Source organism: Protomyctophum parallelum, assembly GCF_964188405.1.
Source record: "Protomyctophum parallelum genome assembly, chromosome: 5".
Taxonomy (NCBI): domain Eukaryota; kingdom Metazoa; phylum Chordata; class Actinopteri; order Myctophiformes; family Myctophidae; genus Protomyctophum; species Protomyctophum parallelum.
Window position 1 is genome coordinate 24,543,867 of NC_139702.1, and position 27,181 is coordinate 24,571,047.

Below are 27,181 nucleotides of genomic sequence, written 5' to 3' on the forward strand. Positions count from 1 at the left end.
AGCCGTCGGGATACAACATTCATATGCTGGAATAAAAAAGGCCGTTTACAGTTTTCTCTCAATATTTATATATATATATATAGTCTCCTGTTCAGCCCGATTTGTCAACTTGTACAAAAGTGCATTTCCCATTAGTTGAAGATAAGACAGATTTGCAAATAACGCCATACAATCCTTTACACGAGTGAATGAAGAATGAGTAAATATGATCATCAGAGATAACTAGAAATGTAGTTTTTCTATTGTCGTTTTGCCATTTTTTTTTTTTTTTTACGTAAAACAATCCTGATTTACATGACAAGAACACGAGGAGAGAAAGACAGAGAGAGAGAGAGAGAGAGAAAAGAGCGAGGGGTGGAGGTTGTTTCATTTGGGAAGCAGGCTGTGAGTTGTGCGTGTGTGTGTGTGTGTATGCGTTTGTGTGTGTGGGTAAATATCAGGTAGGAAAGAGGAATGCTTAATGCCTGATTTATACTTATGTCGCACAACACGGCGCTCGCAAGAGAAAACACCCGAAACACAGGCTTGTAGATCCGTTATTGTCGGTGCGTGACACTGGGGGAGGGGGGGGGGGGGGGGGAGTATAAGCATCAATCGAGCCTTTTAGTGCTCCTCAAGCCAAGACGGAGTGTCGGCGCCCGGCACTTTCAACTTGATGTGAAACTGCTTGAGCGTCTGTTCCAGCTGCTGTTGGTTCCCAGCGTAGTACGCAGCGATGGCGTTGTGGAACAGGATCAGCTGGTTGTGCAGAACCTTCACCTGATTGGATAACAGACAGACGCAGAGAGAGAGAGAGAGACACTTTTCTTTAACCCATTCTGACCTGAGATCAGATTAAAAAAATGTCTTCTACATCCTGACAGTTTTCCATTCTGACCTGAGATCAGATTCTAAAAATGTCTTCTACGTCAGTCGATTTTTCAAAAATAGCAGACTTACAAGTTCATAGCGCGCCACTCGGTGGCGCTCTATGAGCTTGTAGATCTGCTATTTTTCAATAGCTAAAGCATAACGTAATGCTAACACCAAAAGGGGTGCCCGCCCAGAATGGGTTAACTCTTTCCGTGCCGCGCATGCGCACAACATAGTTGTGTGCCGTGTCCTGCAGCCTCTGCAGGACCTCAATGAGGTCCAAAAATCGCATAATTGCCAATCCTCCTGGCACAGATGGAGAAAAGATTCAGAGGAAAAACGTCGCTAAAGATGGTGGTTATAATCATGGTGTACCAAACCATGCAATTCTCAGCCTTCTACTGCCTTTTTATATCCAGGTCTATTACCTTGATATATAGATTTTTACAATATTTTACCTAAGGCTGTATTTTTACTCGCTATAGCAAAGCACTTTGTAACCCGTTTTCAAAAAGTGCCTCAAGAACAAGTTAATTATCGTCACCTTGTTCTCTTCCAGAAACTTGAGCTTAATGGAGACGTCGTTGCGCATCCTCTCGTACTTGTCCCGGTGGATCTGGAACTGCTGCTGTGACAGTTCGATCTTGGGCATGGTGGCGGCGTCACGCGGTCCCAAGTTCAACTCCTCCAGGTCTGTACGGTACGCGTCGTACTCCACTCTGCAATGAGAAAGAGAGAGATGTCAGGGGGGGGGGTCTGGTGACCTGTTGTTGGTGCTGATCTGTGTAATCAACACTAGAGGGCGATGCAAGCCAAGGCATCTCGTTCTGAGTGATGTCAAACCTGACACACAACAAAGCACTTTGCACCGGTTCTGCACTTTGCACCGGTTCTGCACAGCGGTGCCTTTCGTTTGCTCAAGTCTCTCCTTCATTCGGCATGCCTTTGACGACGGTGTCCGATGAAAAGGAAACGCTGGTAGGCCCCGGCCTAGAGCCCAAGGCTCTACGACAGGGGTGCCCACACTTTTTTGACTTGAGAGCTACTTAAAAAATGACCAGCAAAACAAGATCTACCCACCAAAAAATTATCCCATTGCTGAAAATAGTTTTAAAATTTACCTGAAGGGGCTTTTGAATTGCAGTGCTGGCGTTACATACAGTATAAGACAAACACACTCGGAATGAGATATAGACGGGGGAAATTGTAATTTGTACGGTTTTGTTTTGTATAACTTATGTAATGTTTGTGCGCAACACTCTTGAAAAAAAGTATTTCATTGTGGGTTTGAGCCGACAGCACCTATTTGATGTCTGTCAATCAATGACGTCACCATAATTCAAGTGGCAGATGCCTTTAGTTTTTTCCTTTTTTAATATTCTTTTAGGGCCATGTCATGTGATCTACCTGCACAGCTTTTGTGATCTACTGGTAGATCACGATCTACCTTTTGGGTACCCCTGCCAGTGGTGCTCAATCTTTTTCAATAGCTAAAGTACAACATAATGCTTAAAACACCAACAGGGGTTAAGGAACCGGCATCGTTACAATCGCTAAAGGATCCTAAACCCTAGGACGTGGGACGGACATGCGTTTGTTTTTGTTTTTACCTGGCCGACTCATACTGCTTGATGTTCAGCATGGTGTCCTCGATGGTCTTGTCCACCAGCGTGGTCACACTGGCGATGAAGAAGGTGATGGCGCTCAGCAGCGTCTCTCCGTTTTTGGACAACAGCCTTTGGGTCTCAGCGTTGTAGCCAAACTCCTCCTGGAAGGAGATTCAAGGTCAAGGTCAAGGTAAACTTTATTGTCCACAAGGGAAATGTGTCTTGGGCTTGGGATTTGTTTGCATTTGTCTCGTTGCTGTAGCGCAGCAGCACCACACGTCATCAGGACATTGTTTTGAAATATATCTGTTCGCTCAACAAATACATGTTATAGATGCTTCTCCACTCTGACAAAAGGGTTGTGAAAAAAATACAAAATATATAACCGTATAGAAGTTTACACTAAATCACTTCGTTATGAACCATTAACGACTTAAATGCTTTATCTCTGCTGTCAGACAGAAACCAGCTATGTCAAAAAATATACACTTTTCAGGAAATAAAAAAACACCACAATACTGTCTCATCATACTTGAACGTGTCCTTATTATTATTATCATGACATTACCCAAATACAGCTCAAGTGGAGTCAGGAGGATTTTTTTTCCCCGTCTGACTTCGTCATTCTATAAATCAATGATGGACACCTAACTCCACAAGTTGGAGTTAGATGGTCTGAACGACAGTTTGAGGATCCAATGGAGTTAGGGGGTTTAAACGTATGTTGCTTCGCTATATCAATGGTTCTAAAAGCATGTCATGTCAAGGACCCCCAAAATGATATGTATTTGGCAGCAGACCCCAATCTAAAAAAAAAATTGTTACAGGGACCCCCAATTTTCTTTAAGTAAAAAAAAAAAAAAAAAAACGAGGTCTACCAGGGATCTGTGCTTAGTTGGCTGACAGCCCTGTACACCAAATCTCTTCACTGAAAATAGACGAAATACAAGCTGAGCTACGAGCTGACAATGTGTCCCATTGCAACACGTTGTGAGAGTGTAGATCTGCTATTTCTGCTATTATTATGACAAGCCCAGAGTAGGGACGCTACCGACAGATTAGATCTTTACCAGTTTGAATTCAAGTGTTGAGTTGTGATATTATCAAACACATCTACATTTGCCAATAGGAAATGCATGCGTTTAAATCAGTCTGACCAGAAGCAGGGATACAACATTTCCCCTTAACCCATTTAGACCCGGAAAGCCTATACCGGTATATGTTCTTATAAGCATCTGTGTCACCCTCAAATATTTGGTTGTGGATGGACACACATCTGAGAAGGAAAAGGCGTCGGTACACGAAGGATCAGGGTGGCCCGGGATAACAAAAAGCAGAGGGCATGGTTGTTGAACCCCCGATCAGACTCACGTGGAGCTCCGGTGACTTCAGGCTGAGGTCGGCGAAGGCGTCTCCCAGTTGCCTCTGCGTCTGCATGATCTGAGTCAGCTGGTTGGCCAGCGTCTGGGCCAGCTTGATCACGTGCTCGTACTTCCGCTTGTTGTCTCGCAGAACCTCGATCTGAGCCTCCAGCTCCAGGTCCACCGTCCTGGAGCCGCGGCCCATCTTCTCCGACAAGATCTGCCTCGTACACTGTGTGGAACATTAGATTTAAGCAATAAGCTTATTGCTTTTCTAAAACGGTTACAAACATAGCAATATTAACCTAATAAAACGATTGAATTCACAAAAGTAGCTACGCTTTGCGCCACCAGAGCGAGCCACATCACTTCCTTGTTTTGCTCGGCAAGTAGCCCCAGTGATTGAAGGAGTGGGTTATCGGTGGAATTTACACCGGTCACGTGACGGTAACCAGCCAATCAGAATCAAGTATTGGGACTACCCGTTTTAGAAACATCATTTACATGTCATAGTATTACTACTACTGCTGATATTAATTGCAAGTTATTTTCAAGTCAAGGATCCCCTAATTTATAGTATGTACTTGGCCGTGGACCTCCATCTGAAAATATGTTGTGCCAGCCGCGACCCCCAGAATGGAAGATTTGTGTTGGGATTTTTCAAAAATGTAAATTTTTTTACTAAATAACATAAATATTAAAATAACATAAGTACAAGCTTGTAGATCTGCTCATTTTGAATAGCCAACATATAAATGGATAAAGTGGTTAAAATGATTGTGATGATGTACTACGTTTTTGGGGACCCCCTGGAACGGACCACACTTTGAAAGCCACTGGACTAGTACACTTAGATAAAAACTAAGGGAGACTGAATTTATTTAAACCTGGTATATCAAACCTAAATATAAAAAAACTTGTGTGAGGCAAAGTTAGAATAAGACAGTTAAGAGTGAGACTTCTCAATTTATTTTGTTGACTAGATCGATTAGTCTGATTAACTACTTAAGACCAACGTTGTCATACAAAAATAGCAAAAATTAGATTGGCTATTTTAGCCATTTTAGAAAATGTTATTAACCCATTTTGGGGCGGGAACCCCTTTGTGTTTTAACCGTTATACTTTAGCTATTGAAAAATAGCAGATGTACAAGCTCATAGCGCGCCACTCTTTTTTCAAAAATCGTGAAAATGCGGCACAAATCTTTGAACATATTCTTTCAGGAGACTTTTTATTTATTTCGACGTCCGGCCTAAATGTTTATTAAATAAGTTTAGTTCCATTAATCATTTGCACCCCTAACTAATGACACGCACCGAGAGACAGAGAAGGAAAGAACCGGACAGTCAAAATAGAGGAGGAGGGCATTTACTTTATAAGTGTTGATGCTCCATTTCCTCACTAACTCCAGTTTCTCCATGGCTGGGTTCTTCAGGTCATCAGCCAGGACCACTGCTCCACTAGTTGGCTGTCCTTGCATCTTGCCTGAACAATAAACACACATTTAGAGCGAAGGAAGGGTGATTTATAGTATAGTTCATCGTGTTTCGACGTGTCGATCAACCAATTTCTTCCCCCCGAATTTGTTGATTGACAAAGCATAAATGACACTTTACTTTATTGGTTGATCAGAGAATAGGGGTATGCATGTATAAACAATGTGTATACACTATACAGTATATGTATATATATATATATATATATATATATATATATATATATATGTATATATATATATATATATATTTTAGGGATGCACCGAAAGGGAAATTATTGGCCGAAACCGAATATAGGAACAGTTAGCCGAAAACCAAATACCGAATATGATTAATATTATATATCTTTTTTCCTACCATTGCTGTCAAGGCCGCACCTTAAAGCTACCTGATTTACTTAAATAATAAAACACTATTATGGGTCCATAAAACATTTATTCAGCTCTTTTGAATGCATTAATTGCATAAACTATTCAGTGATCTATTTTCTGCCTATTCGGGTCCGAAACCGAATAGGCCGAAAATGCATTTTTAGCCATTTTCTGCCGAATATTCGGTGCATCACTAAATATCTATATATATATATATATATATATATATATATATATATAATACACACCTATCAGGAGCACGGACGGGGGAGCAGTTAGGCCTGGGGTTAAAGGACCACTTCACCACTTTCCAACCTATCTTCATATAATAGGTCCTCACTAATAATCTTGAAAAAATGTTTGCCCTCATAGGAGGGCTGTGGGCAGTTCAGAAACCGTCTTCCAGTGACATCATCGATGGGGAATAGAACAGACTGAGTAGTAAAAAATCGTGCCATTTTATCATGATTATTAGTGAGGACCTATTATATGAAGATAGGTTGAAAAGTGGTGAAGTGGTCCTTTAAGTGTCTTGCTCAGGGACACTTACATTTCAAGGACCCCCCGGTCTGATATTAGGCCACGGACCCACATTCCAAGGGTCCACGGAAAACACATCGACTTAACCATTCCTTATCTTCAAGATTACAAAATAAGCACCGACATTTATATACATTTTTGTCAAAGAATTAAAAAATACCAATCAATCAAGAACAGCCCTGTGAATGGGGAAGCCCCTTTGCTAAGAGTTTCAGCAGAGCAGGAAACCGAAACACTGAAACTACAGGTAAGGTGTCAAGCTGTGGTTTGCGGTGTATAGCAGCAAGCGGGAATCATAAGAATACTTTGAAGATTTGAGCAAAAGCAGGTTCTTGTTCATTTCCCACAGCGTTCATGGAGTGCTTGTGTGAGTAGCTCCTCGGGAACTAAGGAGCAGGTTAATGCCGTTACAAAGCAGACAATCATCTCGACCACTAAGTCGTGTGCAAGTTTATGTCACCAGTTTAGTTTCTGTATAATACTGGAATTTACCCTATCAGCAATGCTCAAATATTTAAGAGGTTCTTCAAAATAATATGTTGAATAGCTCTATGTTCCTGTATATCAGTGTTTGTTCAGTAACAGGGGTCTCCATGTCTCTCTAGTCATGTGTAAACGGAAAATACATATTGAGGTCGGGACACAAATTTGATTCAATCAGGAAAGAGAACTAAGACAAACAAGTGATATTGGAAGTGATGAAACAAAAACAATAAGAACTGGAACACTAACACGGTCCCACCTGAAAACGTATTTTCTTTACTAAAGCTGCGAATGGTCTGGCTATGCAAGACTGCCTAAAGATCTAGAGGGATGGGGAGACGCCTGTTACTGAAAAACTATAGCCAATATTTATACATCAGAATATAGAGCTTTAACTTTCAGCACCATTCAAATCAACAGTTTGATGTACAAATGAATCAGTCCGGTTCTCCAAATCAGAATGCAATTCTTTTTTTTAAAGAAGACAGAATATTATGATTCTCTTTAACTGTAAATCAGGCCAGATTAACAGGAGGGAACGTGATTCTACTTCACCATGAGGAGTAAATCTAGCAGCATTCTTCAAACGAAGTCCAACTTTTTTCAGCGTGCCCAAACTGAACAAGTTCTCTGAGGACAACATTGTTTTATACTCAATGCTGAACGTTAAACTTTGTCCACTAATAGTATACATACACTATACACTGCTGAAATGGTGATTTTTGTCACCTGGATCTCGGCTATTTGTTTTCATCACACTCGGGACGTGCTTTGACATCATTTGTTTAAGAGATTTTGCCATCTCTGGCAATACACTGTGGAAGTGTATGCTGTGTGTGTGTGTGTGTGTGTGTGTGTGTGTGTGTGCCAGCTCTCTCCATGAACTGCCATCTCCCAACCTCCTCAGTCAGCTTTTCTTCACAGCTGACCATGTTTCCCGGCAGATTGAGGAAATAAAACAATATCAATCGTGCTCGCATCAAGTTTCTGACCAATCACGCACAATGTTTGCTTTGGTGTCTCTGCGACGATGTTCAGCTAGTTTGAAAATATTAAGGAGGCGCGAGAACTGCCAAAACGAACTTTGGCAAGATAACGTGTTAAGTTTGTTTGCTATAAAATTATACAATTTTTTTATTATTGCCTTAACAAACTTCATTTGTGCAAGGAGTATGTTGCAGCCTTACAGCGCTGTGCCCACAGAAAGCATTTTGCATTTTGGCTGGCTGCATCTGTCTTTGTCATGCGTTTCTATGGTATAGTAAAGACCTGTTTTTTTTTACTTAAATTATTTCTTCTGGGGGTCCATGTATCAAAATATTTTGAGATAGGGGGTCTGCGGCCAAATACATATCATTTTGGGGTCCTTGACATGAAAAGGATATAGCAAAGCAACATAATACGTTTTTATGAAAACTGCTGTCTGTGAACGCTATAGACATGTCTAACCCATTTTGGGCGGGAACCCCCTTTTGGCATTAGCATTATGTTATGCTTTAGCTATTGCAAAATAGCTTGTAGGTCGGCTATTTTTGAAAAATCGAAGGACGACTGACACGGAAACCTAGCTTTTTCAGAAAACTGTCAGGATGTAGAAGACATTTTTAGAATCTGAACCTCAGGTCAAAATGGGATAGACATGTCGAAAGCAGCACATAAAACGCATTCTGTGGACACGGCCCCTAAATAGAGAGGAAGAGCGACAGAGTGAGAGAGTGAGAGAGGTGTGATTGTGACAGCAGCAGCCAGTAGAGAGGGACTGAGGCCCATGGTAAAGAGGTGGTAAAGGGGGCTGATTGCGGTTAGTCTGAGTGCACGACGGGTAAATCAAAGACGGAAGGAGGTAAATATCATCTCCGTCTTTAAAAAGGTCCTCGTCACCATGGATACCTGTGCCGGCCTGACTATCGCTGTTAGAGCGTGCCAGGCGGCTGGCCGCCACCGAGCTGGGGGCCACCGGGGCCACGGGCGACGTGGGCAGGCTGACCGACCCTGTGAGATATTCAAGAGCGACCAACATTAGTTAGTGTAGCAACCATTTTAAAAAACAACTTTCAACCTGGTGCTCCTCCCGTTTCGGGGCTTGTCGTGTCGAGGTTTGGGACGTCACGTAATACAGGTGGAGTTCGAACATCTATGTCGCATTGCCCCCCCTGGGCCCTTTTGTCCCCATATATGGATGACCGATTTGTTTTCGCCCAATGCCAAGAGGACACATTGAGGTTAGACAACAACAACACGCTCCATATTTGGGCGTAGCAGCATTGGGAACTGCTTATTTGGTTATGTCCGAGTCATAGTGATATGAGCCTGATGACACATTAGCCCATTTTAATATATAGGATGTTCAGAAGCAGCTAAAATAGCCCATATAAAATCTCAAAATGCATTGCCCTAGAGCTTAGCTTGTAGAAGGGGTATTCTTTTGGTGTGACACCATTGTACAATATACATAGATATGCACTTATCCGCTAAATGTTTGAACGCCTAGTCCACAGCTTGCTTTTCTGTCTGCCTGTCGTTTTGGCTTGCGTGTGGCAGTGGCAAAGCCTTTTCTCAACTTTGCGGTGTGAATTTAGCATACATGATTAAAAGTCTCCTTTCCGCATACAAGGTTTTGCGTGCTCAGGCACATTTGTATACAAGGCATGTGTCTTAGACTCACTGAGGTCTGATACCGTACAATGTAGGCCCCCAAATATCCCAAATCTGGACATTTCTAGGGTTAGGCTAAGGGTAGTACACAATCATTCCTCCAGAGGGAGCTCCACAGACATTGTATAATTTTTTATACTCTGCAGCAGTTATATGGAACGGATTACCTGCAGACCTCCATTATAGAGCTGGCTGACTTAACCATTAGTTGAGTTTGTTCCATTTACAGTACCCATGTTATTCTATTTTACCCATGTAGTGCATTGGAACTTTACCACACCTGGAAATAAGCTCCACAGCTTCTTTGCGATTATATTTTGTAAAGTGAAAACTAAAGTATAAAATACAATCTGTATGTATTTTTGACGATAAAAACATCAATTTATCAATCATTGGAACTACAGTGCATTGTTCTAAAGCTACTGCTGCCTGGACGTGGCAACCACAGCAGATGGCTGTCTGTACAACAATACACTCACTTTAAAAAGCTACAAAACCATGTACTGCCTCAAGGACGAGAACGGTCGGTTTGTTTTTACTGCCAACTGTCAGCTGTGCTTTAATTTGCATTTGTAATTGAAAACATGACAAATTAAAAGGGTAAGAGGGCATGGCAAAATGCAGATCAGAGCTAATTCATTAAATCTTTACAAATTGAAATCCGTCTGTCACGACGCGATAGTGGCTTGCAGAGTGGATGCAAAATCCATCAAATGCCACAAATTGATTAATAAGCCTATGAAGAATAACACATGTATTATGTCGCCTATCACAAACAGAATTTTGTAAAAAACAATTTAACAGAACAATTTGATACTTTCAGGAAAGACCTCTCTCACTTTCAGCTTCACGTATTGTGAAGCGTTGTGAGCGTTGTAGAGCTGCTACTTTTGGTGAGGAGAGTTGGTGTTGTAGACCGAGAGGGAGTGGATGGACTCTCATCAGCTCCAACATGCTACAAGCCCATTTCATGAAAGTATCAATCGATCCTTCATCAATATGAGAATCCCGTCGGCAAATTACAGGAAAACAGTGACCCCTGTTTTTTTCCTCGACGGTCTGTCGTGAGAGACTAATCCTTCATTGATTGCTACATTATTAACCCATTTTGGACTTCTATGTCAGTGGTGCTCAACCTTTTTCATGTCAAGGACCCCCAGAATTATCTCTATTGGGCCACCATCTCAAAATATGTAGTTGCAGGGACCCCCCAGAAGCAAATATGTTAGTTAAAAATGTTCGCTCTGAAATATATAAATATTCAAATATTTGCACCACATTTTGAAAAAAAAAAAAAAAATAGCAGACCTACAAGCTCGTGAGCTATGAGCTTGTAGATCTGCTATTTTGCAATAGCTAAATTATAACATAATGTTTAAAACACCAAAAGGGGTTCCCGCCCAAAATGGGTTAAATCTACATCAATTGCTACAGGCTACATTCACTTCCTTCCTCGTTTACGTTTCATGAGGGCAAGTTGTCACAGTATGAATGTCCAAAGCTCAGAACGTTGAGACACACAGAGCGCTGTCCGACAGCATAAATGGGCCTCAATAATAATAATAATAATAATAATAATACGCTAAAATATTTTGCCTGCCAGGAATTGTTTAATCCAGGTTACTGGCGCTGTTATTTACACATGCTGTGGGCTGCTAGGGCTTCTGGGAAATTGAGGCCTATGCAAATGAATGGGGTACAACGCCTCATGGAGGCGGGTCTTGTGCTGCGTCTTCCGGGTGCACCAAGATGGTGGATGGTGCGATCGGTTCATAACAAACCGAGGGACCTTTTTTCGCCGGATTTTCACGGATCAAAAGCCCAAATAATTCAGCGTATGCTCTAAAGGTAATACAACAATCTCGGCAGCGTAGGGTATTTGATTAAAATGCGGGTAACGCGTTTAAATCAGTCAAAGAGTTGGACAAACCGGTTAAAAAAAGCCTGATTTATACTGTTGTTGTGTGCCAGTGTCGAGCGTGAAAATCCGATGCATTGTGAGCTTGTAGATCTGCTATTGTCCGTGCATTCACACCACCAGCTTGCAACAAAGTATAAATCAGGCCTTTAGAAAAAAAAACCAAAAAAAAAAAAAAACAGTGGTGAAACATTCTTTTTTTTTTTATTACCTTTGTATGGTCCCGATTCAATGATGCCTTCTGTGGCAGCCAGGCTGCTGGGTGAGACGGATGCTTCTGAGAGGTCCAGGGCTCCAGGGGACTATGAAGAAAGTACAGTATCATTATTATTAGTTAATACTAGTACATTTCATTATAAACTAATTACATGTTTTCGGTTGAAAAGTGGTAAATAAAATGGTGAATGGTGCATTTCTCTAAAGCGCTCCAATCAATGTACGTTACAATGAATCGCCCATTCACACACCGACAGGCGGAGGCAACCATGCATGGTTGGTCACTGGGACAACATTTTTAATGTTCAATTGCTCAAGGGCACATCAACCCACAACCAGTGGCATGCATTTACATTCCAACGGGTGATTGAGGGTCGCACTCTACCGCAACGGCCAATCGGCTGTCCACTAATAGTTCTCAGGTCTTGTTTTTGCCCTCTTTTTTTTTCTCATTGTATGAATTTTGGCCAGGCAGAAAATGGATTAGAACAGGCCTGCCCTCGCCTTATTGTAGATACGCCTCTGCCGGCAACTAGGACAGGAGCCAAGGATCGAACCGGGAACTTTCGGTTTCCAAGACGGCCGCTCCACCTCCTGAGCCACAGCCAACGTAGCCTGGAAAGTGGAAACCAGACGGATCTGCCACAGGAAAAACTAAAAAGTAGCCTGGCACTTCTCCGTTTGAATTACATTTCGCTCACCCCAGTTGAGTTGTGGGTGACCAATCAGAGCCTACTATTCAAAGTCAAGACTTTTTTTGCTGTGACGTTGGAATCTGTTCCGCCTCTTGGAAAGAAATCGTCCCACACCGAAGTTCCAGACTAATTAATATCTATGCAGTGATATTAGTCTGGCCATGACAGGCTACAGCCACTCTTGTTCTTGCTGCAATTCCACAACATAAGAAATAACCACCCAACACTGTTACTAACCATTGCTAACCATTTCCACAACATAAGAAATAACCACCCAACACTGTTTCTAACCATTGCTAACCATTAACTTACAGTATCATGCAAAAATAACAGATTTACATGATTGGTCCCTGACTGACTAACCAGCAGGCTCTTTCTACCTTGTTCCTTGGTTTCGCCTTGATTATGTTGAATTTGCTAAAACATCATCTTTGGAAAAAACTAAAAAACACGATATTCCCAGTCACCATGCTGCACCTGTGATGTTCCTCTTTACTGACACCAAGTTTAAAATAAGAATTGAATGCACAGAATATCAATACGGAGTTATTTCAATGGTAGTGGATGGAGAGAAAGGATTTTTGTCCAACCACGGGCGGAACTTGACAAAGGGTTATTGCACTGCAGTTGCTTTCGTTTTTGTCGGCGGCGGTGGCTCAGGGGTAGAGTGGCCCGGGCTCCTCCAGAGTTAGTGTCGAAAGTGTCCTTGAGCAAGACACTGAACCTCCTGATGTGCTGGTTGGTGCCTTGCATGGTTTCCGCTGCCATCTAAATATGTCCCAAACCGCGCCCTAAGGTCTTCCACTGCTGGCCTGCTCGCTTTGCCTAAAGAAATGGCAACTAAAATATACGGGGAAGCAGCTTTTTGCTTCTACGGGCCGTCGGCATGGAACAAGCTCCCACTGTACCTTCGTCAGGCAGCCTCTGTAGACATTTTTAAAGCTCAGCTCAAGACCCACTTCTACAACATAGCTTTTAATTGATCTTTTATTTTTTTTGTTATTCATGTCTTCACTCTATTGCATTACTGCTTGTTTTTTAATGTCGTTGCCTTGCTTTTCTTTTATTCTCCATTGTTCTGTAAAGCACTTTGAGCTGCATTTCATGTCATGAAAGGTGCTATACAAATAAAGTTTTATTATTATTATTATTATCGGTGTATGAATATAATGCACAATCTATATAAAGCGCCTTGGATAAAAGGCGCTATATAAATGCACCATTTACCATTTGTCAAATGCCCCAACCTTTTACAAGTAATGCTCAATAACTTAATAACTCTATGAAAATAAAACATTTATAGAAATAAAAGGTGGACTGCAGGTTACCCTCCCGAAGACATCCTCGGGGTTCTCCTCCAGATCACCATTGCTGGTCACTGAGATCTCAGCCGCTGAGCTTCTGTGGACCTCCTCAGCCATAACGCCACCCTGGAAGACAGGCGGACAAAACGACATCACACATACGGTAGCAGCAGGTCCTTTCACTGGCAATTACATGAAGCATTCCAAACCAGTACCTCACAGAAGCATCTGGCATGACGTTGCTGTTGGGGTATGAACCTTGTGTGTACAGTATGTACTCAACTGTTCCTTTTATATTTTAATAATAATAATATCTCAAACTTATATAGCGCTTTTCTGAGTACCCAAAGACGCTTTACATGGGGGGGCTTTACAGAGGTAACAACTAATTAAAAACAACTTTAAAAGAAAAAAAGAAAAAATAACACTAAAAGCTAAAGAACATTAAAAGACAGTGAAAAGGGTTAGCTAGGGAAGGCAATTTTGAAGAGGTGGGTTTTGAGGGTGGATTTGAAGGTTTGAAGGGTAGGGGCATCTCTGAGTGCCTTAGGGAGGGCATTCCACAGGGTTGGGGCAATTATATTAATTCAAAAAAGAATTGTGAGGTGCAACATGCAAGGCACCAACCTGCACATCGGGAGCAATTAGGGCTCTTGCTCACTGTCCTTGAGCAAGACCCCTAATTGCTCCCGATGTGCAGGTTGGTGCCTTGCATGGTTTGTATGAATGAGTGTGTGAATGGGTGAATGTAATGCACAATCTATGTAAAGCGCTATATAAATGCCCCATTTATCATTATAACTTCACAACATTCAATTAGGCGGTTTATACAGAAGATGAACGAGGACAGATGTGACAAAGGAAGTAGACTAGTGTGTCAGGGGAGTGTCATTTACTCTTTGCTCTGCCAAGTCACCGTAGCACTTGCCAGACCAGAGAGGAATAAAATCACTGACCAGCAGCACACTCCCTTAAAGTTACAGGCTCCACAAAATGTTGTGCGGACATATTTCTCAGTGAAGAAAGACTTATCTATGATGTCATGAGGGATTGTGTGTGTGTGTGTGTGTGTGTGTGTTACTGTGACACGTTGGCTTAACAGCGGGCCACAAACTTTCTGACAAAGCATTGCCAGATTTTGCAAGAGAAACAAGCGGCTAGTCGATAACAAGCCCAAAGGTCCCTGGCACAAAATATTTTTGAAATGCAGTCGAATTAAATACATATCATTTTGGGTCCTCCTTGACGTGTTTGAGAAGTTTGAGAACCAATCGGCTTATTATGATAAGAAGACTTGGCAACAAAGGTCTGAAACGCAGTCAGTGGATTTTAGTAGGCCACAGGTTGGGGGTGACTGTATAACAATTTGTGGCAACACAAAAAAAAGGTTTATTTCAGGCCATGTCCTCCTGTATAAACGTTACAGCCACTGCTGGCTGGGTCAGTTTCCTGTACCTCTCCGGGCAAGCAGAAATGCTGTGGTTTAGTTACACTAGACCTGGGAACTGGGACAATGACATAATCAGTATAGAGCTCTTGACAAGCAAGACCGGTCGGGCCTATATAAGCAAGCACAACTCCATTCTCAACCTTGAGCTGGCACGGCAGTAAACTTGGCACCACAGTATATTGCTATTGTAAAGGTTATTACGAGTAGGAAATTCCAGGAGGAGACTTTAAACAAAACTTCCTGCTCCTACAGACAGTATATTATAGACCTGGAATAAATAATGCACAAGACTGACCACAGATCAACATGTAAGACGATACAGACATACTGCTCTAAACTGCTTTAAATGCCACGCGCCAGAGAGTGATTTAAAGGGATAGTTCACCCAAAAGGACAATGGAGGAGGACAATGGATGGATCAGCGCTCACGTCGCGTCCTCCGTCAGTACCCGGGCCCCGCCCGGGAAACTAAGGGCCGATTCATACTCCTATTTTACCGCTGTTTCGGCGCTGTAGTGCCGAAATGATTTCGGCTCGTCAGAAATTTTCAGTAGCACCGAAGAGCCGACTTTAGGACGGTACCCGCCCCCCCGAACCTCAAATGACGTCAAATTGTAGGCTCTACAGCGCCGAACTGACTTTTATTCAGCTCTAAAATAGGAGTATGAATCGGCCCTAATGATCCTACCAGCAGACTAAATTCTAAGGGACGACGCCTGAGAGCCAAGTCAAAGAATCCTAGTCACAGTCCGAAAGCCGACAAACAGCCCCAACAGGTCCCTGGCACCACCTTCCCAAGGAGACAGTGGTCGACGCTCAATAGGTTCAGGACTGGACACGGCCCCTGCTTGGCCAGCCTTCACAAATGGGGCAGTAGCCCAAGCCCAAGCCCACTGTGTGCGTCGCCGTGTGGTGAGGAGCAAACTATGGAGCACATCATTGAGGTTTGCCCTCTCCGAAGACTGGAAGGTGGATTAGTCACCCTCCATACAGCAAACCAGGAAAGGACTTTGTTTGCATTCTCTAAATAAAACCCCCCAAAATGAGTTATTTTGCTCTTATTGATTACACAATTCACACCGCATGGAGACTTGAATTCATGGATATTTTTTTGATTGTTACAAATTCTAAACCAAGAATTTGATGAGCAGCTCCCTATGTGAGAGTGAGGCACAAAGGAGACTCTTGCTGGTTGGTTTGATTTCTCATGTCTTACAGACAAACTAGCACAAATTCCCTCCAGGACAATATTCTAAAGGGGTGAATCTGAAAAAAAGATGTGCGGTCAAGCTTGGTCAATGGTCATACAAGGAATGGCGGAAATACCTGGGCCTCTATTTTTGTCCATGCTAAAAACCCCTTATCCATAAACCTTTTACTATTTTGAAAAAGATTTTGAATACCGGTATAAAATAGCCAATCTACAAGCAGCTCACGTGTTGATGTAGATCGGATAGATGAATTATTAACATTAACATTTTCAAAATACGGTAGTAAAATACGGTAGTAAAAAAGGCAAAGTAGCATGGACGGAAATTGAGCCCCTGATCTACAAGCTCACAACATGAGCTTACAATATTTTAAATGCTATTGGGGCCATATTCATCCTGTAATCACATGCCCAAAATACGGATGCCAGATGCCAATATCAAAGTGTACTAAAGAGACAAGACTTGCCTTGCATCAAGCTTCATTGCATCATGCATTGCAAACCACTGCAGTTCTTTTAGTTGGCTACAAGTCTCAATATTGTTGATAGAACTTTTTCCAAACCTCTTCACGCAGCACAGCAGCAGTCTGTGTGAATGAAACTGTGAATCATGGCTTTTTCCTTCAATGTTGATTACAGCTTTCAAAATTCCTCAGTTCTTTTCTCACTCACAACCACCAGTAAAAACGGATTGCATACTACAGCCAGTCAGCCACATTTAGCAAAAGTCAATATCAGGTATACATTGCACAAGTTTATTTTTTAAATACCTTATCACAAAATACAACACATGGTTAAATAATTTGATTACGGACACATACGATACAGTACGTCGTACAGTAGCCTTTAGAGCCATTTGATTTTGAGACATTTATGTAGTGCTTAGATAGAATGATTAGGTTTTGGGACATTTATGCGGTATTTTGCTAGAAGAACCGTTTCATTTTGAGAGACATGTCTACAGCATTTTGGGGTGTGAAACTATCCATTGTGCTGTGCCAAGATCGATACATGTTGATACAGAGAACTGCGCAAAGAGTTACGAATAAGTACATTCAGCATTGAGAAATGTAAAGTAAAATATTACAAAAGAAAACTAGACTAGGATATAGCCTAGTATTCTCAATTTCAAACATACAGCGTTCTCCAGCTCCTTTGTTCAATTCTGCAGAACATCAGATGTTATATTAGGCGGGCCACTGGCAATAGTCTGCAAACAGCACACAGCCACATGTACAGAGCTTTGCTTTGTTTGTGTTATGTGTCATCTGATATGGGGTCTTACTAAAGAAAAGCCAAGACAAGACGACTGTGTGTTTGGGTTATCTCCCCCTCTCGGATACAACACCACCACCACCAGCCCCCTGGAACTGTTGTAGGTTTATGATTTCAACCCATGTTGTTGAGTGATCAAATCATGCTACGGTACATTCAGTGGTCTCAAACTGCGCTTTTTTAAAAGATCACTTATCTTTATATAATTGGTCCCGTCCTCACTAGTTCATTATAAAATACCGCCATTTTTCTACTCAGTCTGTGTCTCGCAGTTGGTCTGTGGGCAGTTCAGTAACCCGTCCACAAGTGACATAATCATTAGGCAGATTTTTTTCAAACAAGATTACGGTTTATTTAATTTTTATTATTATCGCAATGAAACTTTTCAGGAATAGAAAGTCTGCAGTTTCTATTAGCTTGGATTCCCTGTTGATGGTGTCACTGGTGGACGGGGTTTTCAACTGCCCACAGGCCTCCTGAGTAGAAAGAAATTGTGGCATTTTACCATGAATATTAATGAGGACCAATTATACGTAAGTTAAGTGGTGAAGTGACTGTCTCTGACCCACAACTCTGAGAGTGTACAAATGGAACCAAAATGGACCTTGGTTCCATTTGTACACTCTCAAGAGTTACAGACCTGTACGGGAGGATTTGAATGGACCACCCCGAGGAACCCAAGAGGGTCCCCTGGACCCCACTTTTGAGAACCGAATGCCTACAGTCATCTGACCGACGCAGAGCTTTCTCTGTGAAATGTTCTCACCGTAAACGTTAACATCTCAAACCCGCAGATAAGACCGGTTGTGGGTACATTTGGTGTCACGTAACACACAGCATAAATACTTCAAAGGTTATGTGACGCTCCAGCCTGCAGACAGGCTGACAGCGGGCATTCACAGGAGGGCGTGTCTCTAACTGTCAGGTAGATAAAGCCTGCCTGCCTGCCTGTCGTCTGGCAAATGACGTCTAAACAAACAATCGACAAGGAGGGACATCTCTCTCCACATATTGATGTATTATTACAAATGTATTGTTTCAACTTGTTCCGCATGTTTTTTATATATATATAATATAAACAAACTTTTCAGTATTTTTCCCGTATTGCCTCTGAGATTATCAGGCTTCCGACACCATCACTTTCTGATATGACCAATGAAGCACATGTTAACGCTCAAAAAAACAACAAATGACACCGATTATCCCCTGCATCGTCCCTTCAGACTCATGCCATCTGGATGAAGATACAGAACATTGAAATTAAAAGTTCATTTCAGTGGGAGTTTGTCCCTCCAGCACTCAACAAACTGCCTGACTGATTCCGATGGTTCTGTGTATACTGTGGCCTTGGTGCTATGTTGTTGTGTGCCGTGTTGTTCTGTGCTATGGTTGTTTTCTGTTGGAACAGACTGTGAAGATGAATATCCCAGAGGGGACGATAAAGACAATTATTATTAGTACATTGAGGGTTTTTTGTACGATAATATTTGGGATAATACATAAAAGTTAAGACAAAACAGAGACAACAATGGTTGAATGTGAGTTCTGCTGAGGCTGTTGTAATGTGTCTCACAATAGGCCTTTCGGCAAGCCCCACCCACTCTTCTGTGCCAGACCAGGGCTAGACAAAAAGAATCGCCTCTTGTCCATTGATTCGCACGTTATGACAGATTTTCCCATGTAAATAATCGATCAATTCAGGAGCAAAAGCTTCAAAATCTGAAAATCTAGTCAACAAGGTCAACACTATTTCAATAGACTAAAAACACAGGGGAAATGTTAGCCATGGTGATGCTGGTTCTTCACGAACGTCATGGCAGACCTTCCCCCCGTTTGGAGCGCCTTGCTAGCTACATTTAAAAAGGTAACATATACAGGCATTAGCACCCCGCGCATCCCGTGTTCTTCAATAATCTTTACTGGACTGATATGTAGCATTGAATCATGCGGGAGCTATGCCAGTAGACTAGCTTAGTAACGGTTGCTAAGATAGCATTGGATTTGGACAATACCTTTTGGGGTGGGATTTACCGAAAGGTCTATTCAAGCTGTTGCATCCCGTTCAACTTGGTATAGTATTCCCAGTATCACATTACACAAACTTAACCTTTAAAAAACTAATTCTGAAAATGGCTATAATAAGAGACAACTTGTGATTTTGCCATTGCCACTAACTGGACTGAATTGAATGCAGTCGGAGAGGAGAGGATGTTACATTTAACTTGGGAATCGAGTCCCAAGACAGACACTACAGTTTGTGGTCAACTGCCTGGTAATCTAAACTGGCAAGAATAGTTTCTTTAACCACATTCAACCTGGCTTCCCTATGTTGTGCAAGTCATTAAAGTCGAATTAATATTATTCAAATAAATCAATTTTTTTTATTTTTTTTCCAAAATGGCAGAGAATAGTGGAAAAAGCGGATCTACAAGAACTCATATTTTGTGATGCGATGTTTCATTTCAAAAGGTCTAAAGCATTATGTGGGAAAAAAGTATTAACCCATATTGGGAGGGAACCCCTTTTGGTGCATTATGCTATGCTTTAGCTATTGAAAAATAGCAGATCTACAAGCTCATAGCTACGAGCTTGTAGGCCTGCTATTTTTTTTAAATCGATAAAACATAGCTTTTTCAGGAAACCTGTCAGGATTTAGAAGACATTTATAGAATCGTTCCCAGGTCAAAAAGTATTAAGTTACTCCTGCATTGATGGGAAAGAGTTGTCTCTGGTGTGTCAGCAGGGTGGTGATCTCTCCCACTAGAGCTCAGTAGCCTAGAAACTGGCTTGTGTGGGACTAGGGGGAGGAAAAGGATAAATAACAGCCACGTAATCATCCAATCAGCAACCTCAGCAAAAGAGGAGGCCGTTGGTTTGGCCTCTCAAAACAGTCCACTGTGTGAGGACGACGTGAGAGGAGACAACCACGTTGCCGTTAGTGACGACAACCGTCACTTCAACACGTGCCATGAACAAGAAAAAAACAATCCTAATCCATTTGAATGATGACATTGTAAGACTTAAGCTATAGTTGGGGTCCAGTTAATAAATGGTGCCTCAAAACCATGTGGAACTTACTTTGTCATTCCTTTTTTGGGCATAAACATCCACAAATTCGCAAAATATAATAAACTGTGCTGTGCACAGTAAATCAGGGATTCAATGTAACTTTGTACCTGGTACCTACAACAGTTCCAACACGCAAACGCACACACACACACACAGTCACACACACAGTCACACACACACACACACACACACACACACACACACACACACACACACACACACACACACACACACACACACACACACACACACACACACACACAAGCCGTGTCACGGACCCATATTGTGCGCGCTCACACAAGACGTCGTTGTGCTAATAAACACAACCTGGACACAACGTTCTGACCAGAATAGGGATGCTGGGGGTCACTCAAGTGGTTAACTCCGTTAAGCATATATTGAATACAACCATCACAACATGTCATTTTCACATTGTCCCATCCCTAGTGTGAGAAACTGAGAATCCTCCCAAAGTGAACGTGATTCAACAGCTTGAGTCGTGACACATTCCAACAGACCTCAGCAGATCTCAGCGTGCCTGGCTGGAACGCGAAGGCAAGAGCCCAAATCCCCTCTGCCTGCCAGCCACGTGACTGACTGCTGCTCTATTGACCTCCACACGCTCTCTACACTCACACACATATATATCCACACAGCAAAAACGGTGTGAGGGATTGTTATCATTGCAGCAATCAGCAACACACACGTGCACAGTTGCACACACGTTTGAATTACCAGAGATTAAAATAGGGTGCATTTTGCATCCCACAACGCAGTTTATAGTTAAGGGACGCGATAAAACAACGGCCTCTGCATACACGGGATGCACTACTGTACTGTTTCTTTATTCTAGTTTATTTTCCTAGCTTTAGTTATATTAATAATTTCTTCTTCTGTTTTCAACATGAATATAACTACATTATAACCATATAAAATGAAATGGGAGTAAAATGCTGCAAATTGTAATAATTTCAAAATATGACTCCTAACGTCGTTGAAGTGGGACTCATAAAATGTCGCTGGGATTCATCTAAAAGACGATCCCTGCATCCCGGGACTCGTTACATTGAAAACCTATTCACATACTATACTTGTGATTTTAGGATGGCAATTTTATGAATGCCATTTTGACACATTTTTGACAGTTTAAATTTCTAATCCAAACCCCAACAATAATAAACCATAAACAACTTCAATACTTAAAGAGGCATTTGTAACACACACACACACACACACACACACACACACACACACACACACGACAATGGCTGTTTTTGGGAGGAAGTAAGTATCAGTTACTGAGTCGACAGCAGGAATTGTGACCGCTGCTGCCTGCTAATTGATAATCAACAAAATTGGCATGCGACTCTTTTTTCCTCCTATAGTAGCATTACGTAGTACTTCACAGTAAAAAAAAAGATAATGATATTCGTTTGTTACATTTTCATTTAAGTCACATTTGACACAGAACAACTTTAACCACATCATGGTTTGAGATATCATCAGTACACATCTGGGTAAATCTAAATTCTATCTAGGGGCTAGAACAGCAGGTAAAAAAAAACTATGACCAATGCTTTGAAAACAAATCATATCAATCACCGTGCCAAATCTGCCAATATACGCCATGAAATATTTTGTTTCCACAGTTATAGCCCCTACATTGAATAAATTACACCTGATGTATTAGTAGGCATTTCCTCAAAGGAAAAGAAAAACTCAACCAAAAAGCGACAACCTTTGAAGCATCAAATCTAAAAAGAAAGAGGTGCTAAACCAACAACAATCACATTAATTAATTCAATTCAAATGTAGGCCATTTCGATGGCTATTCAAAAGCAGAAAAAAGCACCCAACTTCCTCAAAAAGAGAAAAGCAGCCTCCACCAACACCAGCAGCACCACCGCAAAAATCAAAATCCAACATTTAAGATAAAGCAACAGGGAGACAAGGAGAGCGCTCCAGAAGGACAGAAAGGAGTTTGATTGAATCTCCCGAATAAAAAACAAGAATGAATATCACCTCTGTTTGAGCGCGAGAACCTCCGTTTTCCTCAGGCGCCTCATCATCATCACCACCATCATCTGTCTCAGTATGAGGATCTTTCCTGTGCTCCTCCTCATCTTCTACACTGTGCTGAGCCAGACCATTCACTCCACTGAGCTCAGGGTTTTCAACTCCGTCTGCAACCACCTCACCTGTCCTCCCGACGCCCCCCTCCTCCTCCTCCTCCTCCTCCGCCACCTCCTCCTCCTCCTCCTCTTCCTCCTCCCCCCCTCCTTTAAGCTCCCCATCCTCACTCTTTCCTACGGTCTCCGCCTCAATAACATCGCTGTCGGAAAGCACCGTGTCTCCGACACGTCCTCCTCCTCCTCCTGCACTCATATGATCCTGCACATCGTCACTCAGAGACGCCTCCGCTTTGGGGGCCTCCTGCTCGCAATCCACTTGTTGCGGCCGGTGCTGCTCGGGTGAGGTCCTCCCCGACTCGGCCTCAAGACTAACTTCAGACATACCTGAAAGCAGAACAAGATATACACACACAACGGCATGAACAGGTCCATGGGTCCAACTTGACGTTGTGAGCTGAATTTATCGCACCGCTATTCTGATGTTCTTGTGTGGGGAGTACACTAGTACAGATGCTTTTTTTACATGATTTGTTTTGGGATTTTGTTTGTGCCTCTATTGATAGTTACAGTGAAGACAGACAGGAAAGAGGGAGAGAGAGAGAGAAGGGGAGAGACATGCAGCAAAGGTCGTCATGAACGGGACTCGAACAGGCCAGAGCCTATTATGTGGCATGCGTCTGGACCACCACTAGTACAGGAGTACAGTTGCTTTAACATGAAAACAAATATAGTAGCCAGGGTCCAGGCCAGGGACCTTCAGTGTTCCTTGAAGGAGTTACACTTCCAAATGGACCCCTTACCTTACAGCCAGGTCCGTAACTCTGAGAGTGCACAAATGGAACCAAACCGACCCATACGGTTACGGTGTCCATTAGTTCAATCTCAGTTTGAGAGGCAATGCTATATAAAAAAGGCCCTAAAAGATGCTATATATATAAACGCAGTTAATGTGTACATGTGTACATGTAGTGCACACTGGCCATGTTGTGGTTTTACCAGGGAGTCTGTAAGGTTCTGGAAACTGCAGAAACCCTTGAACCATCTATTACACAAATGCCCAACAACCATCACCACTACTAAGACAAGTTCAGAGGACTTCCTGTCTGAGCTGTGTATGAGCAGTACATTTATGACATGCTGGTTTTATGTCCTGTATGTTGTACGACTATTTTGACATTACGGAGTCTACATCTTCCTGTTGCATACACACTTCCATCTCACGCACGCGCGCGCGCGCACACACAGACACACACACACACACACACACACGGTTGGTGAAGGAACAATAACTGCGGTTAACTATTAGATAATTGCCTGTTATGAATGTATTGTGTAGGTTGGACCTAGTGGAAACTATAGTAGACTGTGACAACTGGCAGACAGTGTCAGTGAATTAATTCATGAAAACGAATTGACATTAACCAGCAGGCACTGAACTGAACTAGTGGAAACTAATCTGACTACTGGAAACTATAGTTGACTGTAAAGTTAGCTAGCTGACAGTTAACCAGTTGAAACCAATGAGTTGGCTGTCACATTAGCTAGCAGACAGTGAACAACTATATTGTAAACTAAAGTAAACTGACTGACTGTAACGTTAGCAGGCTAACTAGCTGGCTAGCTATAGCATCAAGTGGTTGAGTTGGTGATGGAAACTTTAACTTTACCTGTGCGCGCGGCCCGTGGCTAACTAGTCAGTGTTTGGAATCCGTGCACGTCGGGGGTTTGTTTGTTCACGAGACTGTAAAACAGTAAACACTGACTTTGATCTAGCTAGCTAGATAGCAATCAACTCCGCTTCCTTCCAACAACACAACAGCATCCACAGAGAGACTTGACGTTTAATAGACAGAGGTGTTGCAACGAAATCGGTGTCCTACGTGATTCCGGGTACTGGTCTGGTTTCTTTTTACAGCTCGTTGGCTATGGTTGGCATCCATCGTCATGGTGCATTGGCGCCGCCTGCTGTTACGGAGTGTGGCTCAGAAATTACTGCTGTTATTGTCTCCACCAGGCCGAAGGCATGGGGGGGAGAGTATGTTTTGCACTCCGTCCGTCCGTGTGTGTGTGTCCGTCCGTCCATGTGTGTGTGTGTGTGTGTGTGTGTGTGTGTGTGTGTGTGTGTGTGTGTGTGTGTGTGTGTGTGTGTGTGTGTGTGTGTGTGTGTGTGTGTGTGTCCGTGAGCAGCTAATCTCGGCCACCGTTAAACCGGTCGATGCCAAATTTTGCACACACACTCCCTGGATGCCAACGATGAACCTCTGCCCCAAACTTTCCAGAACGGCGCCACCAGGAGGCCGCTTTGTGCAAAACAAGTTTTTGCACAGTACACCTACAGATTTTGTCCAAACATCACGCAAATTGGTACACAGTCTCTCTAGAGCCATTCAACGAAACCAGTCTTTCAGATTTCTCACACTCCATCCTGATTGGTTAAGATTGGCTTCCAAAGTTCACAGGAGTGCTCAGTTTCAAACAAAATGCTGCAAATCATGAACACATTGCGTGATTTCCGTGAAATTGTGCACCCACATTCCCACTAGGCCGAGGACGAAATGCCACATGAACAATTTCAACTCAGCCTCAAGGTGGCGCTATAACTGGCCGAAAAGTGTTTTTACCTCTAACTGCACGGATCTGTGGATAACTTTGTATGCCAACTCCCTAGAGGCCAAGGAAAAACCTTTGCCTGGAATTTTTTACTTTTGTTGCCCTTTTATCCAACCACCAGATGAAGGCAAGCTGCAATGTCCTACATTCCTATCCTGGTGGAGACCTGTGCCCAGAAGGGCACTTTTTCTAGTTGTAAATGTAATGCTATGCTGTACTGTATTCAGGGCTGCCAACACTCCGGATCCTGCACATCTCCTGCGGGACTCCTGCATTGTCATTTATCCTGGATTCTTTGGTATCAAAATACCCAAAGATCTCCTGGATTCTCACAGTCCAATGTTGGCAGCCCTGTCTGTATTGTGTATACATACAGCAGTGGTTCTCAAACTTTTTCATGTCAAGGACCCCCAAGTTAATATGCGATTAACCGTGGACCACCATATGCATACATTCTGTGCCATGGACCCCCCCCCCCCCCCCCCCTATTCCCACCCCATGCAAGATCTGTGTTGTTGAATGAAATGTTTCACACTTATTCCAAATGTTTCACATGATTTTGTCCAAGAGATTTTGAAAATAACCAATGCACATAGAGTTAAAGTGGTGAAACAGATGTTGATGCTATATTTTGCTGGGAACCCCTGGAACTCGCTTAAGGACCCCTGGAGGGTTTGAGTGCTTTCTTTATCTGTGTGTGTGTGTGTGTGTGTGTGTGTGTGTGTGTGTGTGTGTGTGTGTGTGTGTGTGTGTGTGTGTGTGTGTGTGTGTGTGTGTGTGTGTGTGTGTGTGTGTGTGTGTGTGTGTGTGTGTGTGTGTGTGTGTGTGTTGTTTTGTAAGTGTTATATAATCATTTTGAAACCTGAGAGAAACACTAAGAAATCCATCATGGGTCGTGATATCACTAAGACATAGAAGTATAGAAATTCAGTCACAAAACCATTTGTGTATTTAATAACAATTAGTGTGTAAAGATATGTTTTTATTGCGGATAGCCTTGTTAATAGTAGATTCAGTTTTCTACCAGATTTAACTAAAATCAGAAATGCAGTCAGAGATTGTTCATCTTATTATTATTATTCCATTTACCTGATTTTCACTGCATCAGTTCTGCTGCACCCCACAGAGAAATAAAAATTGTTCTCATTCCACCTGCTTAAGAGAATGGTATTTGTAACATTTGTGGTAAACATGTACTATTTTTATTGACAAAATGTATCAATGAACATACATTATCTGTCAAGTTCATGAACATAAAAAAGCTTGATAGCTTACTTCCGTTGCGGTCCTTTAAGCATACACGATCATGGTTTTCAATTCCAAACGTTTTGTGCCAGAAACACCAAAGTGAATTAAGTGAAAGTGAAAAATATCAGAGATATAACATATTATTTTACTTTTCTTTTTTACTCAATTATGTAGTTAAGTCAACTCTCATTCACAGCATCATCATACTACATACAGTATACACAGCCAGTAAACCATCTTATTTTTCTTCTTTGCAAATAAACTTAAATATATTTATTTGAGAATAAAATAAAATAAAGCAAAGACAGATGATGTCACAGATCCGGTGGTGCGGCTTGTACAGGAGCTTGGCGTTCTCCATGAAGAGATGCTTGTTCAGATACCTTCCTTGTCCTACTTCTACTGTATCACACACTTTGACTCCTGGTGTGCAGTCACAGTGCAAATACACACACTCACACGCACACACACACACACACACACACACACACACACACACACACACACACACACACACACACACACGCACACACGCACGCACGCACGCACACGCACACACACACACACACACACACACACACACACACACACACACACACACGCACAAGCACACACAGTAAGATGGAGAGAAAAGACATGCATCAGTTAATTACATACACATGAAAGCATTTCCATACACATTATAATC

The 27,181-nt window shown here is 42.3% G+C and overlaps 1 protein-coding gene across 4 annotated transcripts; it reads right to left on the reverse strand.

Annotated features, from left to right (window-relative positions):
• Nucleotides 1-394: 394 nt before the first annotated feature.
• arfip1 (ADP-ribosylation factor interacting protein 1 (arfaptin 1)) lies at nt 395-24,487 on the reverse strand. Of its 4 annotated transcripts, none has more exons than XM_083766245.1 (9): nt 24,303-24,487; nt 13,524-13,625; nt 11,496-11,586; nt 8,593-8,703; nt 5,194-5,306; nt 3,831-4,052; nt 2,463-2,620; nt 1,397-1,571; nt 395-759 (listed from the first exon to the last, which is right to left on the reverse strand). In XM_083766245.1, the coding sequence occupies exons 2-9, from the start codon at nt 13,614-13,616 to the stop codon at nt 604-606; spliced, it is 1,119 nt and encodes a 372-aa protein (XP_083622371.1). In that variant the 5' UTR covers nt 13,617-13,625; nt 24,303-24,487; the 3' UTR covers nt 395-603. The 4 variants fall into 4 exon arrangements, with proteins under 4 accessions (XP_083622371.1, XP_083622372.1, XP_083622373.1 ...); XM_083766246.1 differs by lacking the exon at nt 24,303-24,487 and adding an exon at nt 22,526-22,688; XM_083766247.1 differs by having other exon boundaries at nt 397-759; nt 8,602-8,703; nt 24,303-24,486.
• Nucleotides 24,488-27,181: the final 2,694 nt, after the last annotated feature.

Coding starts and splice junctions, on each gene's coding strand:
- arfip1 (XM_083766245.1), bottom strand. CDS start 13,616: ATGGCTGAGGAGGTCCACAGAAGCTCAGCGGCTGAGATCTCAGTGACC. Junction 4,053..5,193: donor GGAGCATCAACACTTATAAA/GTAAATGCCCTC, acceptor TGTTCCACACAG/TGTACGAGGCAGATCTTGTC. Junction 2,621..3,830: donor TGAAGTCACCGGAGCTCCAC/GTGAGTCTGATC, acceptor ATCTCCTTCCAG/GAGGAGTTTGGCTACAACGC.